Consider the following 21,014-nt stretch of genomic DNA (forward strand, 5'->3'; position numbering starts at 1 on the left):
TCGCGTGGCTCTGTGAGGGGGCGCTGGGGCGAAAACACGGCGAAAAGGGGCAAAATCCACCCCTGGGGAAACGGGGGGGGGGGCATGGGGACACGCTGACTGTGGGGAGTGGGGGGGGGGGGGCCCAGGGAAGGGGACACGCAGCCCTCTGCCTCTCTCTGTTGGTTTTTATTGCATTTATATATAATATATATTCAAACTTTTACAATAATTTTAACTTGATAACATCCAAGTTCGATTTGGTTTTAATACATATAAAATTAGGCCTCTACCAGTGACGGGGAGCCCTCGCTGCCGTGCCCCCCCCCCCCCCCCTCACCAACGTGATCTCCTTTAAAGTAACAGAAAATTAAAGGACCTTCCCGGCTCCTGGGGGCTCCGGCCGCGGCCCCGGGGGGGTCGGGGGGGTCGGAGAAGGGCCAAACCAAGTGCAAATCACTGATATGTACAAACTAGACAAGCATCTCTCTGCAAACACCCCCGGGGGGGGGGGAGAAGGGGGGGGAGAACAGGGGGGAGAAGGGGACGCAGCCCCCCCAGGGAAGGAGGGGGGAGCCCTGAAGAGCACGAGGGCTGGCGCCGAGGGGGGCCGGGGGCTGGGGGTCCCCCCCTCCCTAAAGAGTGGGTGAGGGGGACCAGGAGGCCACGTTAGTACAAAAATCCGCCAGCCCCCCCCCGCCGCCTGCTGCGTGGGTCCTGGGGAGGGAAGGGATCCCCCCCCGGCCACCTCCAGTGGTCTGGGGGGGTGTGTGTGGGGGGCTGCGAGGATGAGGAGGGAGGGAAGGGGGTGGGGGGGTTCTTAACAAGTCAATACAAAGCTCAAAGTGTTAGTAGGGGCGGTGCGTGGCCGGGGCCCCCCCCCGCGCCGGCCGGGGCTGGGGGGGCTCACGACGGCATGCACTGCACCCGGTCCGGGCCCTCCTCCTCGTCGTCCGAGGTGTCGGAGGAGCTGGGGGACTCGTCCGAGTCGCCGTCCGGCGCGCCCGGCTCTCTTCGGCGCTGCCGGGGAGGGGAGGGGGGGGCACAGAAAGGGGGTGAAGGGGCTGGGGGAGCAGCGGGAGAAGTGGGGGGGGGCACACAGAGACCCCCGGCACCTACCCGGTGATGGCGTCTCTGTCGCAGGTGGTGCATGAGGAACCAGAGCATGTGGCTGTCGAACATGTCGGTGTGGTGCAGGCTGTCCTCGTCCCGCTCCAGCTTGTTCTTCTTGATCACCTGGGGTGCAGCGAGGGTTTTTTGGGGGGGGGGGGGTGTGTCAAGGGAACCCCCCGGCGCCCCCCCACCCCACCCTGCCCGCTCTCCGGGTCTCACCTCCTTGAGGCCGGTCAGCTCGGTGGGATTCTCCGCCGTGGGCGCCCAAATCTTGACGTCGTGGTCGAGGCCGCTGGTGGCCAGGACGGGGAGGTGGGGGTGGGGCTCCAGGCAGTTCACCTGGGGGGGGGCGGCGGGAGGGGCTGAACGGTGGGGGGGCGTCACCCCAAACAAGGCACCGGCAGCGACCCCCGGCACCCACAAACCGTCCGGCCCCTCACCCTGGCCTCAGGTCACACACTGGGGGGGGAGATGAGCTCCCGTGGGACCCTCACGCTCTGGGAAGGGGGACACACACACACACACACGCCACCCCCCCCCAGCAAACCCCAAGGTTTATTTATTGATCACGAGGCACCGAGCCCAGTGCACCCCGAGAGGCAGCGGGCGCAGCGGAAGGGGGGAGCCCCGAGGGGGAAGGGAGCCCCGAGGGGGAAGGGGCCACATCCCCCCCGGGTGCTGAGGCCCAGCTCCGGCTGTCGGGGGGGGTCCCTGGGGCCGGATCGGGCCCCGCGGGGGGGGGTGGGGGGGGTGTGGTGGTGCCAGCAGCCGCCGAGAGCTGGAGCTGGCACGGGGCCGCGGCCGCCCGGACAAAAGGCGACTGTGGAGGAGCTTGGCCACCCCTGCGCCAGCGAGCGCCCCGCAACACCCAAACCCTGTCCCCCCCACCCCTGCCCGGCGCTGGGGGTGTCACCCCCCACCCACCGATCCCCCCCCGCCAGCGGCTGCTGTTGGCCGGAGCCTGGGAATGTGCCGGCTGCGCCCCTTTCCTAGATGGGGCCGGTCGAGGACGCGGCTGCGCCCCTTTCCCAGATGGGGCTGGTCAAGGACACAGCTGCGGGGACAGCGGCCCCCGGCCCCCGCTCAGCTTTGGGTAAAAACACCCCAAAGGCCGGTGCCAGGCCCCGGGGGGAGGGCGCCGGGACTCACCACTCCGCCCTTGTCGCCCTCCATGAACTGCACGATCTGGCAGGACGATTTCTCCCACAGGAAGATGTGGCCGCAGTCGCTGCCGCTCACCACGAACTCGCTTTTCGGGCCATAAAAATTGACGCCTTTCACTGAAAGGAGAGAAAGAAGCAGCCCGAGGCCGTCAGAGCTCCCTGCCACGAATCCGCTTCCTGCCTGGCAGCCGCCGAGTTTCCAGGGTTACGGCGCGGATCTTCCGTCCCCAGACACATAATGGCTCGTTCTCTGCGAGCCCCAGTGTGCGTTCAGGGTCTTTGAGGGGAAGATGAAACGCCGGGAGCTGCAGAAATGAGCTAAAAGCAGGTGATTATTCTTCCGGGTTGCTCCAGGGACGCCCCCCCCGGTCCAGACTGCCCCAGCGAGAAGGGGGCAGCCGCGCCCCACGGCCCCCTCGCGCGTGGCCCTGACGGTGGCCGGGGCCGGGCAGTGACGTGGGGGGACGCCCCGAGCCCCCCCGTCCCGGGCAGTGCTCACCGGTGGCGTTGTTGCGGTGTCCCTTGTACCTCTTGACGTACTCCGCCCCGTCGCTGTGCGAGGAGTTGAAGAGATAAATGTCCTCGTCGTTGTAGCTGGCCAAGAGCTCTGCGGGACGGGACTGATGTGAGCAGGGAGCGGGCGGCGGCGACCCCGGGGCCACCAGCCCCACGGCCAGGGACACCGGTCCCGGAGGGCTCGGTCAAACCACCCAGGGCCCCGCGGGGGGCTCGGCCGCTCACCGGAGCCGTCGTGGCTGTAGACGAGGCAGGTGATGTTGGCTTTGGACTCGCTGTTCACCTGCGGGAAGCACAGAGAGCTCTGCCCCCGCCCGGCCCCGCCGGGGGTCAGGGCAGAGCCGCGGCCTCGTCCTGCGCCGGGACTTTGCGGAGGGTGGAGGATTTGGGTCAAGAGAAAAAAACAAAACCAAACCACCACCAACGCCCGGACAGTTTGTTTGGCCTCCGGAGCCGTTTTCCAGGCAGGGAGCCCGCGCCAGGCCCCCGAGGGAACGTCCCGCAGATGCGGGCGGCCAGGCCGGGCCCGGCGGCCGAGAGCCGATGGCCACCGCGGGATGTCCCGGCCTACCCCCCCCCGGCTGTCCCCACGCAGCGGAGGGACCCCCGGTGCCCCCCCGAAGCCGCTCACCAAGTGGTGGGGGCAGAACTTCTTCAGCACGCCGTTGTTCTCGTTCTCGTCTATTTTCCGCTGGTCGTAAATCCTGGGGGGAGGACGGCAGGGGTCGGGCGCTTGGATGCGACCGCCTGGGGCCCCCAACCCCGTGTGTGTTGAGCAACAATCCTGGGCTTCTCCGAAAGCTGCCAGGCTGGCGAGGCACCGGCGCCGCGGCCTGAGCAGTCGGTAAGCCCACGCGGTGCTGCCGGCGCACGGAACCCCGCGGGGCCGGCACACCGGGGAGCTGCCGCCGCGCCGGGGGGAGCTGCCGCCGCACCAGCCGGCCCCACGGCGTCCCCCGGGGAGGGGAGCGGGGGTGTCGGTGCACGCACCACCCGCCTCTGCCCCAAACGGGCCGCACGAGTCCTGCCTTAAAACGTGGGCGCTGACGGGGGGAGCCGGGGGGCGGACGCACAGACACAGCCCGAAGGCCGGGGGTTACGTTTGTCACCAGAAGAGCTCGGTCCTGCTGAAACTGAGCCCGTCACGGAGCCTTCACCCTGGCCCAGAGCAGGTTCATCAGAAGCTCGTTAAGGGCATCGCCCGCTCCTGGGGGAACGGCCCCCCGCGCAGGGCAGGCTGGACAGTGGATCCCAGGGCTAAACCTCAGGGGATCCAAATCCTCTATTAATCCCCTCGTGTTCCTGCTGTCAGGGAGAACTGGCTCTGGAGGCTTCAGTGACTGAAGAGTTTCTGTGAGATCTTGGAGCTCGCGGGGGCACCGAGCCCCCGCGGGGATGCTGGAGTCCACTCTGGGGGCTCGGCCTGGGCCCCCAGCAGAGACTCACCTCACAAACTGATCTCTGCCTCCCACGGCAAACTGGTAGGTGTTGGCCGGGTTCACGTAGATGGTGTACAGACCCACTTTCTTCTCCTTTTCCTTTGTCACAACCAGTTTCCTTTAAGAGACGAGGAATAATAATAACAAAACAACAGCAACAAAAAAAATCCACCTCGAATTCAAAACAGGGTCCAGATGGGAAAAGCAGGAGCTGCGCGAGTCTCTTACTCACTCCCAGAAAAAAAAAAAAAAGACACCACCAACAACAAAAAAAAATCACCACCCAACCGTTTCAGGCTCCCAGCTGAAGCGAGCACATGTTCTGTCTGCGACTGAAACGGCACAGAGTGAAATCATTCCCTGGCGTTTCCCCCCAAAACGTCTGACGGGTTTCGGGGCCCGGAGGAGCCGGAGGGGCAGCGGCGAGGGCAGGGTGGGATTCACTCCAGAGCAGGAACGCTCCGCTGTTGTTTCTCCCCGCCCGTCTGGCTGTAATAAGGCCCAGATCTAACGAAATCCGACACAGCACCATCCCCCCTCCCCCAGGAGCTCAATATTTCGGCTTCGCAGACGCGAACGCAAACCGAGCAGCATCCTGGGGAAGGCGCAGCCAGCTCAGAACCTTCTCTTTCTGCTAATTATACCGTGCGGCTTAATGAGAGATGGGAGCTGCCTACGGTCTGTCCGCACTGCGCCGAGCCCGGGGGGCAGCACGGAGCCCCGCGAGGGCCGGGGGGGGGGCCGACCCCTGCCCGCCGCTGGCCCGGAGGCCCAGAGCCGGGGAGCGGCGGGGGGAGCGCGGACGGGGATTAAACGCGGCTGTTTTGAAACGCCCCGGAGGTTTTTGTCCTGGTTATGAAACAGATGGGTTTAGGGCTGTAGACAAAAGCGCTCGCACGTACAAATAAAACCAGAGCGCGGGGAGACGAGCGCCCGAGCCCTCGGTTTTGAGCAGGATCGTCTTCCAAACAACACGCCGCTACGCTGGAAAAGTACCACGGTATCAAAACCAGGCGTCTGTTGGAACACCCGCCACCGATTCGTTTTGGAGGCTTGTCAGAAACGACAGATCTCTCGGCGATACGGGTTAAGATCCAGCACGCACCACCCGGCTGCTCGCTAATTACTGTTTTTCAATTAACTGCAATAGCGCTCATGCGACGAGCGAGTCGGGCGAACCGCGAGCTGCTGCCAGCGCGGAGAGACCCGGGCGCCGCGATTCATCAGCCACTTCCCTGCGCGAGGGGCGCGGGGCCCCGTCGCTGCCCCCGGGGAGGGTGAACGGGCACCCACGGGCACCATTTGGCCGCGCGCGTGTGGGTCCGTTTCCCACCCGGACCCGTCCAGGGGAGGGTGCAAACGCGCTCGCTAACCAGCGGGGATCACACCCGCACCCTCGCGTGGGACGGCGGCCCTGAGAAGCTCTCGGGCCTGACCCTGAGCCTCAGGGGAGGCCACGCAGCTCAAAAGGCAAAAAAAAATAATCTGTTTTCTCACTTTACGCCCGCTGAACGGGGACGCGCTGCTGTGAAAACGCAGTGGCACGAGCAGGACCCTCAGCCCTGCGCGGCCGAGCACCGCCCGCTCGCGGGGGAGCCCCCCCAGACCCCGGATCTCCCGTCAGAGCTTCCCTGGTCCTGGCAACGGGAGCGGGGTCGAGAAATACTCACGAGGCGGGTCGGTCTTGTCTCAGATCGATGGTGAAGACTACAGCATCTTCACCTGCCGATAGGAAAGTGCATGGAGAATCCGGTTCTAGGGCCAGCTGGAAGATAAATACTTGGGCATTGGTTCCCTTTTTACCCAACAAGGTGGCGAGATCCCTTTCTCCCAGCAAACCGTCGGCCACCGGCAGCAGCCGACGCAGCACCAAGCCCCCATCAACGCTCTGCAGGGCGCCCAGACCCTCCTGGCCACCCCCAGAGCCGACAGACGTTGGAAAGAAGCATTTGAGAATTTCTGGCCGAGCCGGGAGGGGCCCCGGGGGTGTCGGTGACCCTCCACGGGCCGGTCTGGGCTCACCTTGTGCGAAGCACCTTTGTGCTGCGCCACGCGCTTGGTGTTTTTGCAGCACTGGGTGGCGGAGAGCTCGGCCACCCGGACCTGGCCGTCGCGGGCACACATGGCCAGGGTGGAGTCGCCGCTGTTGGGGAGGAACTTGGCCTGGAAGAGAGGGAGCGGAGAGGTGGCTGTCAGCACCGGGGCTGCCTACGCGGGGACGGAAACGGGGTGAAACAGGGTGGAAAAAAAAAAAATCGAGGGTGGCAGCGCTGCCCCACGAGCTCCGCGTGCTCCGATCATCAGCGTCGAGCCCTCAGCTGGCTGGGCCACGCCCTCCCGGTGGATTTTGGAGCACAGCAGCAGGGCGGCCGGGCTCCTCCTGCAGCCCTGAGCTTTAACCCCCTCGTTCCTCCTCCCTCGGGCTGAAATCAGGCGCTTCCAGTCCGGGCACCGGCCTGCCGCCCCCCCTGGCCCCCCGAGGAGCTGCCCCCCCGCACTCCTCACCTGGAAGACGTTGCTCTTGTGGCCGCTCTCGAACTCCAGCACCGGCTGCCTCCTGACCCAGTCCCACACCACCACTTTGAGGTCGTCGCTGCCGCTGGCCAGCCACGTGCCGCGCTGGTTAAAGTGCAGGGTGTTGACGCAGCCCGTGTGGCCCTCCAGGCCGTGCTGGAGGCGGAAGCGTTGCACGAAGACCCTGGCCCCGCAGGCCTCGTAGACGAAGCGGGCGCTGGAGCCCAGCTCCCGCTCCCGGAGGGCGTGCACCGCCTGCCAGCGGGGCTGCGGCAGCGCCGTGGTCTCCGAGGACACCCAGTCCTCCAGCGCCTGCTCGTCGTCGGAGGAGTCTTGGTCGTGGTTGGCACGCTTGCGCTGGGCGCGGCGGTGGGACCGCTGCTCCTCCTCTTCGTCCTCCTCCTCTTCCTCCTCCGAGTGCGAGCGGTCGAGGGCGCGGTTCTCCTCGTTGATGGAGTAGTGGCCCGTGTCGTCCATGCTGTCAGAGTCCTTCTCTTCCCCCGAGCTCTCCGTGTCCGTGTCCCGGCTCTCCGTGCTGGTGCGGTTGGGCCCCACGTCGTCTCCGGTGAGGCTCAGGCTGAGGTCGGAGGCCTCCACCTCGATGCCGGAGGAGGTTTCTCGGCCCTCCTCGGCTGACATCTCCTCCGGGCTGCTGGACAAGCTGCCTGCGTGGTGCAGACAAGGCCGTGAGCCTCTGCAGCGCGAGGCCCCGGGCACGGGGAGGCCGGTCCCGCCGGCAGCCTTACCATTGGCTATGTCCATCTTCCCGTCCATGCTGCTTCCTTTATCAGACATCACGTTTTCCGAGCGCTCACCCTGCTGCGAGAGGAGGAGGAGAGAGCAGAAGCTGGAGCCACACAGGCGCCCGGGACACAGCAGGGCCGGGCTGGAGGGCTCTGCTCCCCGAGGGAAAACACCATCAGCGGAGGAAGCGGCAGCACCGGGCAGACGGTCACGGCCCCCGGGCCCCGCTCGCTGCCGTCCCCTCAACTCCTCTCGTTTTGGACTTGCTCAGACGGGCACTTCCCCGCCACCAGCCCGGCCAGGCTCAGGGGAGGGAGGTGCTGGCTCCCGCGGGCGCTACCGCAAGGCCCCGCCGAGCGCAGGCCCCGGCAGGGACGGGGGAGCGGGCCCGGATCGCAGGCGGAGGGGGAAAGGTGGTTGGGGAGGCAGCGAGTCACGGTATCGAGAAACTTCTCGGCACCTGCAGACTGTAGGCAGCCAGTTAAAAGCTGCTCAAGAGGGTTTTTTTTCCACCCCAGCGACAGATTTTTAAACACCTTCCCACGCACCAAATCCTCCCGGCGTCGCCGAAGGGCCGTTTCCCTCCCCGCCACGGACAGGGCGGCGCGCCTGGCCCCCCCGGGACAAGCTTCTACCTCGGGGGTCCCCGGCCCCCGGCTCCTCCCGGGGAGCGGGCGGGAGCAGAGCCAGGGGACGAGGCCGGCAGGTCCCCGGCGCTCCCCGCTGCTCCGGGAGAGGTTCCCCAAGTCCTCGCGAACACACGGAACCCCGAAGAGCGGCACGCTTCTGGCTCCCCGGCATTTCCCAGCCCTCGCCACGGGGAGGGGAGGCCTGGGCATCCTGGGACGGTGTCCAACGCGGCCCTGGCTCCCCCCCCCGCTGCAGGGGCAGCTCCCGCGGGGCTGCGGCTGCGGAGCGGAGCCGCCTCCGTGCCGGGGGGCTGCAGGGCCCCCCCGGGATTACGGCACCCATCGCCCATGGGTGGTTTTGGGTGAGAGGACCAGCAGAGCTGCCTCGCCAGGTTACACCAAGACACGAAGGAAAACATGTCAGAGTCACGAGCAGCAGAGGTTTTGCCAAGGTGGAGGGGGAAAAAAAAAAAAAATTATTTATGCTTTGCTCGTTCTTTACTTTCCTTCTATTTTTAGTCAGACTTTTTCATACTTGGTTTAGCTCTTGCTCTTAACCAGCATCAGGGATTCTGCTAAAAGTTCCCCGTTTACACGCAGAGAAAAGCCAAAGCCAGAACATCATTAACTCCGATTACGGCAAACGCTCTGGGGACTAATCCTCATCAAACTGGGGATTAACACCAGCGGAGGCCCGGGGAGCCAAAGGTGGCGAAAGGCTCTGCCCAGGGGGGTCTGTCACCGCCAGCCCAGGCCTGGGCACGGCGCCCCTCCAAAAAACGGGTGATGGAGGGGGCGAGCGGGACGCTGGGGCCGATGGCTCCGCCGCCGCCCGGCAGCGCCGCGGGGGTGCCCGGGGCTGGCCAGGGCAGCTGGGCTGGCTCCAGCTGAAGCGTGATAAAAGCTCTTACAGCGTAGGAGCGTTTATAAGGAAACCAAGTTTATGCAACTGAAAACACCAGCGAGCTACAGCCGACTGCAGCCGCTCGCTCAATAACAAGAGTAGTAGCGCAGGAGAAAAAGATAAAAGTGTTTTCTGCAGCTTCAGTTTTAACAACTCCCCAGCTGGCGCTGCCAGCCCGTGCGGAATCGCTTCGGAACCACGGACACTGTGAGGAGGGAGGGGGAGGAAGGGGCTGGAGAGCCAAGCGGAGGACGGGAGCTGCCCCGGAGCCTCAGCCCTCCCGCGCCCTCCTGAATCACTCGGTGCCCCGTGCCCGGCCGGGCCGGCCCCGGGGGGCTGCGGGCAGGCGCAGGCAGGAGCTGGGGCAGGGCTGGTGGGAAGCGACGGCTCCGAGCACGCAGCAGCCCCGTCCCTCGTCCGGCCCCTGCCAGGCCGGTGACTCAGGAGGAGGCTGAACCCCCCCATGGCTGCGGCTCGACTCCCGGTGCCGAGTTGGGAGGGACCGGGAAGGTCCGTCAAGAGGTCGACCTCACTCTGTGGGTTATTGTGCCTTCGCATGCACAAAAGGAACCAGGTTTGGACTTTGCTCCTTGGTAGTTATTTTTCTCCGCTAAATTACCTATTGGGAGCCGTCATTAACACCCTTTCAGGCAGCCTTTTCACCGAGAGGAGGAATAAGAAACACGCTTTAGAGGAAAGGAATCCATCACCGAATAATTACCCTGACTCCACGTCTCATCCACCCACACCGCACCGTAACCTCGCCAGGAGATTAAGCAAACTGAGGAAAAAAGCCCCCAGGTGCCCGGGCAGAGCTCAGGGCAGGGACGGAGGTGGCCCGTGCCAGCACCCAGGGGGACACCGGGACCCCAGCCTGCGCCCGCCCCAGCGCACAGCTCCAGCAGCTCCGTGTCAGCCCCTCCAGCCACCCACCAGCTCCGCTCGCAGGTGCCGGAGCCGTTCGCGTGGCAGCGAGATCCCGGCGCCCGGCAGCCCCGCAGCACCGAGGGCTCAGGCAGGGACAAACTGGCAGCGAGCGGACACGGGGGAACCCACGCTCGGGTCACGCACCGAGGGGATCGCATCCGCCTTGCCAAACGGGGCAGCGTCGGCGGGGGGAGGCCGCAAGCGCCCGCTTGGCGTGGGCCAGGGGAGCCGGGACGCCCCAGAGAGTGGTTTGAGGCCGTCACCAAGCCGCCAGCGCCGGGCCAGGGCTCCCCGCCACGGCAGCAACGCCTTGGGGCACGCGGTGCCAGGCCCCGGCAGCAACATCTGGGCAGGATCCGCGCTCCCGGCTCCACATGCTCGAAGCCTGACTCGACCCTCGCGACGGCCCTAAAAATATCCCTGCACATGCCAGAGCCTCCGGCTGCCTCCGCCAGCTCCCAGCGCCAAAACCGGCGCGACGCCGGTCAGCAACTCCCATGGCCGTGCCCGGGAGACGGAACCTGCTCCCGCCCCAACCGCAACGCCACAATCCGGCGGGAGCGGCCGCGCTCCGCCAGCGTCCCGCCGCCCCCCGCGCCGGCCCCAGCCATCCGTCGTTCCAATGTTTACACAGCCCCATAAACACCCCAAGAGCCGGGCCCCACCGCCACTCCGCGCCCGGCTCGGGCGACACAAAGCAGCGGAGCAACGGGGCCATGTTCGACCCCCCCGAGAGCCCCTCGCCTCCGCTCCCAGCACCTCGCGCCTGCGCTGACACCCGTCCCTCCGCGCAGGCGTCACGCTCGGCCTCTTCTATTTAAGGAAAGTTTTCTCCTGGACCTGGACAGAGGGAACCTCATTTGCTCGCTGCGGAGGAGCCCCCGTCCCCCCAGGAGGGTGTTGGGGGGTTTAAGCCCCCACATAGACCTTCTGCAGCGAGCACATTTCCCCCCCGAACGCCCTCACGGGGGCAGGCCGGGCGGGTGCCTCCGGTTTGCGGATTCGTGGGCAGAGACGTGCCATCGGGCCGTGTTCGGGGGAGCCCTGGTTAATGACAAACCCACCCAGGAGCCCGGCGGGTCCTAGCGGCGACGCTGAGGAAGCAGCTTCCCGGTGTCCATGACAGAGGCACAGAACCCCGGAGCACCCTGGGCGTGTCGGTGTGGGGTTGGGGGGCGCAGCACCCACCTCCCCACCGCTTTTCCCGGCCATCCCTTGGCACAGCCACAGGGGAGAGCACAAACCCGCTCCCACCACGAGCAGCGCCTAATTAACCACAGTAATGAGCCTCAGCACACAGCACCACCCCTTCCCCGTCCAGCACCCGGGGGACCGAGGCTCCTGGCTCCCCAGGGGAGCGCGGTGGCCCCAAGGCCGAGGAAATCCCGCAGGAGCGGGGCGAGACCGCAGCGCCGAGGCGTAGGACACGTCCCTGCGGCCCCTACCCCCGCAGCACGCGGGACAGATGGACGGACGCGGGGCGAGCGCTGCCGGACCCGCCGCGTCCCACTCACCTGCGCGGCGCTGGCGGTGCCGCGGGCAGCGAGCGCCGAGGCCGGGGCTGGAGGTTCGCTGGCAGCTGACGGAAACGACAGGTTAAAGCCCGGCAGCGGGGGGTCCGGCCATGCCTGCCCTGGGGACAGCCCCCCCCTCCCTGGGACCCCCCCCAGCTCCCTGGGGACAACAGGGACTGTGGAGGAAGCGAGGGGATGAGGAAGGTGAGAGAACAACGAGGTTTGGACCTCGGAGGGGCAGGAGGGACCCTCAGCCGAGCTCCCCCCATTGTGACCAAGGGCTGGAAGGGACCCCTGGAGCCTCCTCAGGGCACCGGGACACCAGTGGGACACCAGGGAAGGAGCCCCGGGGGAAGGAGGGGACCCTCAGCGCCCCCCCGAGGCCAGGCAACACCCTGGGGGCAACAGGGGTGGCCCTGGGGATGGCAGGTCCCCCTCAGTATCCCCCGAGACGATGACAGAGGTAACAGGGACCAGCCCTGGGGGCAGAAGGGACCCCCCAGTACCCCCCAAAAGGAACGGGGGAACAGGAATTGTTCCTGGGGGCAGAAGGGACCCCAACCCCTCCCAAGGGCTGATGAGCCCTTCAGGGCAACAGGAACCAGCCCTGGGGGCAGGAGAGCCCACCCCAGCCGCCCCCCGGCGCAGGGTCCCCACGGGGGCTGCAGGCACAGTCCTGGGGGCAGCAGGGACCCCCCCAAAAACACAATGGCCCTCTGGGGGCAGCAGGGACCTCCCAAAAAGCACAACGGCCCTCTGGGGGCAGCGGGGACCCCCCCAAAAAGCACAACGACCCTCTGGGGGCATCAAGGGACCCCCCAAAAAACACAACGGCCCTCTTGGGGCAGCGGAGACCCCCCAAAAAAGCACAACGGCCCTCTGAGGGCAACAGGGACACCCCCCCCCCAAAAACACAGCGGCCCTCTGGGGGCAGCAGGGACCCCCCAGTGCCCCCCACAGGCCCAGGGCCCCCCCCGGGGCCCGATGACCCCGCAGGGGTATCAAGGCCGCCCTCGGCCACCCCCAAAGGCCCGGTGCACCGCGGGGGCGGCGGGACCGCCCGGGCTGGGACGCCCCCCGGGCCGGGCCCCCCCGGAGGAGCCCTCCCGGCCCGGCCCGGCCCCGGGCGAGCCCCGCCCCCGGCGGGGGGGGGAGGGGAGGGCCGCGGGGCCGGGGCCGGACCCGCCGGTGAGCGCGGGGAGGGGGAGGGAGGGGAGGCCCCGCACCGACCCGACTCCCGGCAGCTCCCGGCCGTCGCTCAGGCGCGGGTCCCGCGGCCGCCGGCTGCTTCTCCGCCACCGGCTCCGGGCCCAACCGCCGCCGCCATCTTAATGTACCGCCTCCGCCAGACGCTTTACGGCGCCGCGGCGCCGCTTTACGGCAGCGGCCGCTGCGCGACACCGCGCGACACCGCCGACCCCGCCCCGCCGTCGCCATGGCAGCCGCGACCCCTGACCCCGCGTTGTTGTAGGGTCGCCCCGTTCCGTTCCCCACCGCCCCGTCACCGCGGGGTCACTCTGCGTGACCCCCGGCTATCGCGGGGTGACCCCGTGACCCCACGGTGTCATTGCGGGGTCCCCACACCACCCCCTGGCACCGTAGTGTCGCCCCATGCCCCCCCCGTTCCTGCAGGGTGCCACCGACCCCCCCCCGCCTCAGTTTCCCCAGGCAGGAGCCAGTGGAGTTGCCAACATCTTTATTGGGGACACTGGGGGGGACAGACGCGTCCCCAGGGCCAGGGGCCCCGCACCCCCCCGGCCACCCCGTCACCCCCACGGTGCAGGAGGGCAGAGACGGTGCTGCCGCACCCGGCCCCGCTCCTCGGCGGTCGCTCAGCCTCCTCATCCTCATCCTCGTCCTCGTCGGAGCCTCAATGCGTCGGTGACGAGGCGGGGACTGTCCTCGGCAGCACGGCACCGGGGGCCGCGGGCACCCCCGCCCTGCTACATCAGCCGGCACTGCTCGCCGCCCGCCGCCGCCGGCAGGTCCAGGTTGAAGCCGGGGGGCTGCGGGGAGAGGGGGTGAGGCTGAGACGGGGCACCTCGGTGTGTGGGGGGGTCCGTGCAGAGCCCCCACCCTCCCCGGTGACACTCACCGACTCCCCGGCCAGCTCCTTGGGCGGGTGCCCCAGGTCCTGCAGCTGCGGGGAGAGACACGGGCAGGGAGGTCAGGGTGGCCCCGGGGGGGCCCGTGTGTGCGTGTTCCCCCCTCCCCGCTCACCTGCTGCATGAGGTCGAGGAGGGTCTCAAAGCGCACCCGCCGCTCCTCCTCGCCCTCACCCGGGCGCTCGCCCTCCAGCTGCCGGCAGATGCGGCCCATCACGCCGTGCTGCGCCCGGTACCGCTCGTACTGCTCGGCCGGCAGCGCCTGCCCGTGCCGCCGCAGCCACTCGGGGTACTGCCGCGGGGGGACGGCGGGGGGTCACGCTGGGGCCGCCCCGCGCGCCCCCGCCCCGCCGCGCCGCCGCGTCCCCCCCCACCTTCTCGGTGATCTCCTTGAGCGAGGGGTAGAGCACGTCCTTGGAGAGGAGGCTCTGCATGATGCTGCGCATGACGGGCAGGACGCTGCCCTCGCCGTCGCCCTCCTCCAGCCCCAGCCCCTCCAGCGCCTTCGCCAGCTCCTCCTCCGAGGCCGAGGAGCTCTGCAGGGACACCGTCAGCCCCCCTGCACGACCGGGGCCACCCCCAGGGACACCCTGCCGGGCCGGCGGGGGGGCCGTACCTGCAGGTCGGTGGCATTCCTGGCCAGGCCGCTCAGCGTCTCCTTCAGGCAGGAGGTGAACTCCTGCTGCGACGCCGTGTCGCTGCCTGCGGGGACCGGGACACGCTGGTCGGGGACCGGGACACGCTGGTCGGGGACAGGGGACACCAGGCGCCCCGCATGGCGAGGGGGAGGTGCTCCCAGCGAGGGCCTGCCGGACCAGGCTGTGCCCCGAAAGCCCCCCGGGCCTGGCGGGGAGGCTCGGGGAGCGCCCGCACCTGCCAACGGCCCTGAGCCCATCCCAGGCCACCCAGCGGGTGGGGACCCCCCGGTGCACGCTGCCGCTCCGTCGGCGAGGCCGGGGCTGCCGGCGCTCCCCAGGCTGCAGCTCGCCCCGAGCAGCGCAAGCGGGCCGGGGCAGGGCCGGCGGCCGCTCCCTCACGCCGGCGGCGCCGCCGCAGCCGCCCCCCCCACTCACCCCCCCCCCCCACCCACCCACTCTGCCCGCGGCCTCCGAGAGCTTCTGGAACTGCTCCACCAGGTGCGGCTCCTCCCGCGCCAGCTCCTGCATCGCCTGCTCGAACTCGGCGGCCGCCTGCGAGGCCAATTCCCCCTCAAAGAGCTCCTGGAAGAACCGCTCCTGCGCGGCGAAGAGCGAGGCCTGGGGAGAGGGGCGCCGTCAGGGACCCCCCCGCCGCGGGGTCCGTGTCCCCCCGCGCCGGGGGCCGGGGCGGGGGCGGCCGCCGCGTCCCGGCAGCGTCGCACCTTGGCGGCGGCGCTGGGCGAGGGCTGTGCCCCGGCGGGGGGCGGCGGCGGCGGCGGGGGGGCGGCGGGCCTGGCCTTCTCGAAGTCGTCCAGGGCACCTGGGGAGGGGCCCGGGCTGAGCGGGAGCCCCGGGACAGCCCCCGGCCCCGAGCAGCGGCCCCCACCCCGTACCGACCCCTCCCGTGGCACCGCCCGGCGCCCCCCAGCCCCGACACCCCGCCGCTGTGCCCCCAGAACGGTGCCCCAGGGACCCCCCCGCTGCACCCCACTGATACACCCCCCCACCGCACCCCGGGGACCCCCCCGCTGCACCCCACTGATACACCCCCCCACCGCACCCCGGGGACCCCCCCGCTGCACCCCACTGATACACCCCCCCACCGCACCCCGGGGACCCCCCCGCTGCACCCCACTGATACACCCCCCCACCGCACCCCGGGGACCCCCCCGCTGCACCCCACTGATACACCCCCCCACCGCACCCCGGGGACCCCCCCGCTGCACCCCACTGATACACCCCCCCACCGCACCCCGGGGACCCCCCCGCTGCACCCCACTGATACACCCCCCCACCGCACCCCGGGGACCCCCCCGCTGCACCCTAATACCATCCCGTCCCACTGCGCCCCACTGACACCCCCCTGCTGCCCCCCAGGGACCCCCCGCCCGCTCTCACTGTCCAGCAGCTCCTCCAGCTCCGGGTCGGGGCCCGGGCCCGGCTCCGCCGCCATCTTCGCGCCGCCTCCGCCGAGGGGGGCGGGACCGACAAGCCCCGCCCCCGACGTAGCCCCGCCCCCAGGTTTCTCCGTGCGGCCGCCAGGGGGCGACGCAGCGCAGGGGGCGGGGCGAGACCCCTGAACCGGGGACACGGGGACACGCCCCAAAGCCCCCCCCCCCCCCTCCTTCAACCGCCATGAACCGGGAACCGGGAACCGGGACAGACCGCGGGGGCCTGGCCATGGGGTCCCACCCCGTGGGCTCCCACCCACGGTCTCTTGGGGGTCCCAGTCCCTCGGAGTCCCAGAGTTTGGGGTCCCAGCTCTTGGGGGTCCCAGAATCTTGGGGTCCCAACTTTTGGGGTCCCAGTTCTGGGGGTCCCAACCCTGGGGGTCCCATTCTATTGGAGGTCCCAGCTCTCGGGGTCCCAGGTTTTGGGGTCCCAGCTCTCAGGAAGGTCCCAGTCTCATGGAGTCCCAGCTCTTGGGGGTCCCAGTCTCTTGGAAGTCCCAGATTTTGGGGTCCCAACCCTGGGGGTCCCAGCTCTTGGGGGTCCCAGCTCTCGGGGTCGCAGCCCCTCACGGGTTCAGGACACTCATGGGGCTGCTTGTGCCCCACGCCCTTGGAGGGTCCCGGTGCCCCCCCAGATGAAGGGGCCAGTGGCTCCTCCAGGCCCAAGCCCGTCCCTCGCAGGTGCCCACCTGGTCCCTGCCGTGTGCCACCAGACACGTGTCACCTCCAGGGCCAGGGCAAAGCCCCGGGCACGCGGAAGCCGTTTCCTTCCCCTTTCCCCAAACAGCCGCTATGCAAAGGGGCCGCGGCCCGGCAGCCGGGGCAGGGCGTCGGGGATGGCCGCCAGCGCCGCGCTGGCACTGCTGCTCGGGGGTGAGCGCCGGGGCTGGGGGGGCCTGGCGCTGCGGGCACAGGCACCCGGACCCCTCCCCGTGTTGGGGAGCGGTGGGTTGAGACAGAGCGCGGTGGCGCTGAGGGAGCGGCCGGGTGACCGCGGGGTCCCCCGGGGTCCCAAACGAGACGCGGCCGCGGAGCTGGGGGGGCGTGGAGATGGGGTGTGGGGACAGAGCAGGGGGACAGGTACCACAGGGATGGAGTTGGGGGCACTGGGACCATGTAGCTGGGGTGGCTGCGGGGATGAGGACATGGGGACGGGGACATGGGGACAAGGCCAAGGGGTTGGGGACACGGCAATGATGGAGACATGGAGGTGGAGGGGTGGTGACGGGACTGTGGGGACAAATATTGCAGGGAAAGGGACGTGGGGACCAGCATCACGGGGCTGGGGCGGCTGTGGGGATGGGGGGACATGGGGACATGGGGACAAGCACCGTGCAGATGGGGCCATGGGGAGGGGGCTGTGGGGACGAATGTCCCCGACCCCGTCCCAGCCCGGGGAGGCCGAGGCGCCCAGATGTGGCGCGTGGGTGGCTCTGACGCAGCCGCATCCCCTGGGCTCTCCCGGCCACCCTGGGGACTGTCCCCGCGCTCTTTCCCACGGCTGCCGGTGTCCCCGCGGGGGCAGCTTGGGGCCAGCCCCCACCCAGCCCCTCTCCCCTTCTCCCCTCCAGCCCAAGCCCTCGGCCTCGCTGGCGAGTCCCCGCCGCCAGGCCCCGGCCCCGCCGTCCCCAGGCACGACCGGTGGCCCCGGCAGGTTCGTGTCGCCCGTGACCCCGCAGGCGCCCAGCCCAGCCAGCTGACCCTGGACCCCCCCTGGACACCGGTGTTCGTGCGGGAGAAGGTGTCGCTGACGTGCCGCGGCCCCGGCGCCTCCGTCCCCACCCGCTGGTACGTGGACGAGCAGCTCTGGCAGCCGGCGGGACCCGACCGCGTCTGGGTCTCGGGGAACAAGCCCAGCAGAAGCAGCTACCGGTGCCAGAGCCGCGGCGCGGAGCTGAGCCCCCCCATCACCCTGAGCTTCTCAAACGGTGAGGAGTGGGGTGGGCGCCCCGGGGGCTCTGGGTGGGCTCTGCTTCGCGGCCTCTCGCCCCTCGTGCGACGGGAGCCCGTCCCTGTGCACGCTGGTGTGTCCATGTGCACACTGGGAGCATCCCCCTGCACACCAGCACATCCCTGTACGCACCGGCACATCTCCGCGTGTGCCTACTGGTGCACCCTCGTGCAACGGGACCCCCGCCGCACCCCCCGCCCTCTCTCGCAGACTGGCTGGCGCTGCAGGTGCCGGCGCGGGCGCTGCTGGAGGGGGACAGGCTGCCGCTGCGCTGCCGGGGCTGGCAGGACACGCAGATCACCCGGGTGAGGTTTTACCACAAGCAGAAGGTGCTGGGGGGGCCCTCGCAAGGGAACGAGCTGCTGCTGCCCCCCCTGCAGCTGTCCCACGCCGGGCACTACCGCTGCGAGGCCGACGTGGGCAAAGTCTTCCCGCAGAGGTGGGTGTCGGCGCTGGTGGCGGTGGCGGTGCAAGGTGAGCGCCCCCTCCCCGACACGCACCCGGCGGGGCGCAGACCCCTCCCCAGCACGCTCGGGGTCACCGTCCCCCGCCCCGGTTCTTCCCCAGAGCTCTTCTCGGTGCCGCACCTGGAGGGCCCGGCCGAGCCCCCCGAGGGAGCCCCCCTGACCCTGGGCTGCCTCAGCCGCCGCAGCCCCCTGCGGCCCCTCGCCCGCCTCCAGCACCTCTTCTACCAGGATGGGACGGTGGTGGGGGGGCCCCAGGAGTCCCCCCAGCTCCGGCTGCCGGCGGCAGAGCTGTCCCACTCGGGGAACTACTCCTGTGAGGTGCGGACGGAGACGGCCAGCGTGCAGAAACGCAGCGCCCCGCTCACCGTCACCGTGCGCAGTGAGTCCGCGGGATGTCCCGGGGCCCCGCAGCCCTCCCCGGGCCCCCACGTCCCTCCCCAGGCCCTTCCACCCTTGTCTGGGACCCCCCACTCCTCCCTACACCCTTGTATCCCTCCCCCCATCCCTCCCCGGGGTTCCCCCATCCCTCCTCGCGTCCCCCCACCTCTCCCTGGGGTCCCCTCCATCCCTCTCTGACGCCTCCGAGCCCTCCCCGGGTCCCCTGTCCCTGCCCATCTCCTCCCCGCAGGGGTCCCGGTTTCGGGGGTGTCCTTGACGGCGAAGCCCCCCGGGGGGCAGGTGGCGGAGGGCGACCGCCTGGTGCTGGGCTGCTCGGTGGCCGCGGGGACGGGGCCCCTCGCCTTCTCCTGGCACCATCAGGGCTCGGCCGCGCCGCTGGCCACGGGCCCCTCCTACGAGCTCCAGGACGTGCGGCACCGGGACGGCGGCAGCTACCACTGCACGGCCACCAACGGTGGCACCGCGGCCAACAGCCCCCCGCTGTGGGTCACCGTCCTGGGTGAGCACGACCCTGCGGCGCCGGGTGCCCCCACCCACAGCATCGTCTCGTCGTCCCACACCGGCGGACGGCCGCTGCCACCGGCCTGACCCCGGTGCTGTCCCTTGGCCCGGCAGTGCCGGTGGCCGGTGCCACCATCGCGATGGCGAGGACGGAGCCGTCGGTGCCGTCGGGCGAGAGCCTCAACCTGAGCTGCTCGGTGCAGGCGGGCACCGCGCCGGTGACCTTCACGTGGCTGCGGGACGGGCAGGAGCTGGGCTCGGGGCCCGTCCTGGCGCTGGGGCCCGTGGGGCCGGCGCACGCCGGCACCTACCACTGCTTGGCCACCAACCGCCTCGGCGGCCACCGCGTCTTCCAGGCGCGCAGCCGGGCGCTGGCCCTCTCGGTGACGCCGCCGGCGCGGGGATGGCGGCAGCCGGGCACAGGTGGGGGCCGCGCTCACCCACCCCCTCCCCGGGACCCCGCGGGGTCCACCCCGGCCTTGGGGCTGACCCGGGCTCGTCCCCGCTCTGTCCCCAGCCGTGGCCGCGGGGCTCAGCGTGTCCCTCCTGCTCCTGCTCGCGGCTGCCGTGGGTTGGCACCTCCGGCGCCGGCACTGCACGGGTGGGTCTGTGCTGCCGGGGGGCGAAAGCCCCCCCCCACCGGCCGGGGGGGTGGGCAGTGGGGCTGCACCCCGTATCCCCTGTCTCGGCGTGGGGTCCTGGGGGGGTTCTGGGGGTCTTGGGGCCCCTCCCTGCTCGCAGCCCGTGTGCCCCCGTCTCATCTGGGTGTGGGGGGGCGAGTCCCGGGGGCTGCCCGGTTGGGGTCCAGGGTGGCCCTGGAGGATCTTGGGGTACCTTGGGGGGGGGGGGGTGTGTGTCTCCCTGCTTGCAGCCCACATCCCCCTGTCCCGCTGGGGGGCCTGGTACCCCCAGATGACACCCTCCCGCGTCCCTGGCACTGCCAGCTCGGGGTCCCGCCTCCCTCCTGGGCGTGCAGGGCGGAGCCCCCGGCCCCTCGGTTTGGGGTCCCGGGGGTCCCTCGACTCTCACCCCCCCCCCCCTTTGTCTTCCAGCCGCCGGGAAGAGCTCGGGCAGGTGAGCGGGGGGGTCCGGCCGCGAAGCCTCTTTGCCCGGGGCTGGGACAGCAGCTCCCCCCCCGCGCCCCCACCCCCGGTCTGCCCCCGCCCCAGGCGTCCCCTTGTCCCCGCAGGGACCCCGCTGCCCCCCCGGAGCCCGAGGGTCGCCGGCCGGAGCCCGCAGCCCCCCCCGAGGCCCCGGGGGACGGGGAGGTGCTTTACGCCCAAATCGTGGTCCCGGAGCGGGGCGGGGGTGAGTACGGCGGGGATGGGGGACACACACCCGTGTCGCCGCCCCCAGCCCGGGTCCCCGAGCCGGTTTCTCTTCCAGGAACGTCCCCGGCGCGGTCCCCGCGGGGGTCCCCCCGCTCCGCCCCCCCGCGGGAGCCGCCCGTCACCTACGCGGTGCTGCGGCTCCCGAGCGAGATCTACGAGAACGTCCCGTGACGCCGCGGGGCACTGGGGGGGACTGGGGGGCACTGGGACACCGCCCCTGCGCTGGTGCGCCGCGTCCCGCCTCCCCCGGGTGCACAAACCGCGGCCCCGATCCGGACCAGCAGAGCCGGAGGGGGCCCGCGGGCGCTACACAGGGCGCCCAGTGCTCCCCGTTCCCCCTCCCAGTGCTCCCAGTACCCCCAGGGGCTCCCCACTCCGCCTCCCAGTGCCCTGTAGGGCTCCCTGGGTTACTCCCAGTGCTCCCGCTCCTGGGGGGCAAGGGGGTGCCGTAGCAGTTTCCATGGTATCGGCCTCTAAATGCAGCTTTTTGATTAAACGGGAGGAAACGGCGTTTCTCCTCCCAGAAAGACGCGGCGGCGGCCACGGGGAGCCAGCGCCACCGTCCCCAGCCCCACGCTGTCCCCGTCCCCACGGGCTCCACCCCCACCAGAGGGTGCCACCGTCCCCGGGGGGGGCCCTGTCCCCAGCAGGAGATGGTGTCACCGTCCCTGTCCCCGTCGGCAGCGGGCGTCACCGTCCCCGGCTCTCGCCGCCGTCACAGAAACCCTC

General features: G+C 70.0%; 3 protein-coding genes across 5 annotated transcripts; 1 reads left to right on the forward strand and 2 right to left on the reverse strand.

The window, feature by feature from the left end:
- Positions 1–152: 152 nt before the first annotated feature.
- Positions 153–12,798, reverse strand: DCAF8 (DDB1 and CUL4 associated factor 8). Of its 3 annotated transcripts, none has more exons than XM_074928751.1 (14): positions 12,673–12,798; positions 11,443–11,507; positions 7,471–7,540; positions 6,716–7,389; positions 6,233–6,373; positions 5,881–5,975; positions 4,218–4,328; positions 3,403–3,475; positions 2,997–3,054; positions 2,755–2,862; positions 2,242–2,372; positions 1,312–1,431; positions 1,099–1,215; positions 153–999 (listed from the first exon to the last, which is right to left on the reverse strand). In XM_074928751.1, exons 3-14 carry the CDS (start codon positions 7,517–7,519, stop codon positions 886–888), a joined length of 1,791 nt encoding a protein of 596 aa, XP_074784852.1. In that variant the 5' UTR covers positions 7,520–7,540; positions 11,443–11,507; positions 12,673–12,798; the 3' UTR covers positions 153–885. The 3 variants fall into 3 exon arrangements, with proteins under 3 accessions (XP_074784852.1, XP_074784851.1, XP_074784853.1); XM_074928750.1 differs by having other exon boundaries at positions 7,471–7,543; XM_074928752.1 differs by lacking the exon at positions 11,443–11,507 and having other exon boundaries at positions 7,471–7,543.
- Positions 12,799–13,121: 323 nt separating this feature from the next.
- Positions 13,122–15,691, reverse strand: PEX19 (peroxisomal biogenesis factor 19). The gene is made up of 8 exons (XM_074929056.1): positions 15,584–15,691; positions 14,908–15,005; positions 14,638–14,803; positions 14,164–14,249; positions 13,922–14,083; positions 13,663–13,839; positions 13,538–13,582; positions 13,122–13,448 (listed from the first exon to the last, which is right to left on the reverse strand). The coding sequence occupies exons 1-8, from the start codon at positions 15,636–15,638 to the stop codon at positions 13,386–13,388; spliced, it is 852 nt and encodes a 283-aa protein (XP_074785157.1). The 5' UTR covers positions 15,639–15,691; the 3' UTR covers positions 13,122–13,385.
- Positions 15,692–16,472: 781 nt separating this feature from the next.
- On the forward strand, positions 16,473–20,593 carry LOC141971461 (Fc receptor-like protein 2). Its single transcript, XM_074928800.1, has 10 exons — positions 16,473–16,716; positions 17,208–17,564; positions 17,798–18,061; positions 18,155–18,433; positions 18,683–18,952; positions 19,069–19,377; positions 19,472–19,555; positions 20,007–20,028; positions 20,144–20,262; positions 20,341–20,593. Exons 1-10 carry the CDS (start codon positions 16,473–16,475, stop codon positions 20,454–20,456), a joined length of 2,064 nt encoding a protein of 687 aa, XP_074784901.1. The 3' UTR covers positions 20,457–20,593.
- The last annotated feature ends 421 nt before the right edge of the window (positions 20,594–21,014 follow it).

This window comes from Athene noctua, chromosome 29 (genome assembly GCF_965140245.1).
Source record: "Athene noctua chromosome 29, bAthNoc1.hap1.1, whole genome shotgun sequence".
NCBI lineage: Eukaryota > Metazoa > Chordata > Aves > Strigiformes > Strigidae > Athene > Athene noctua.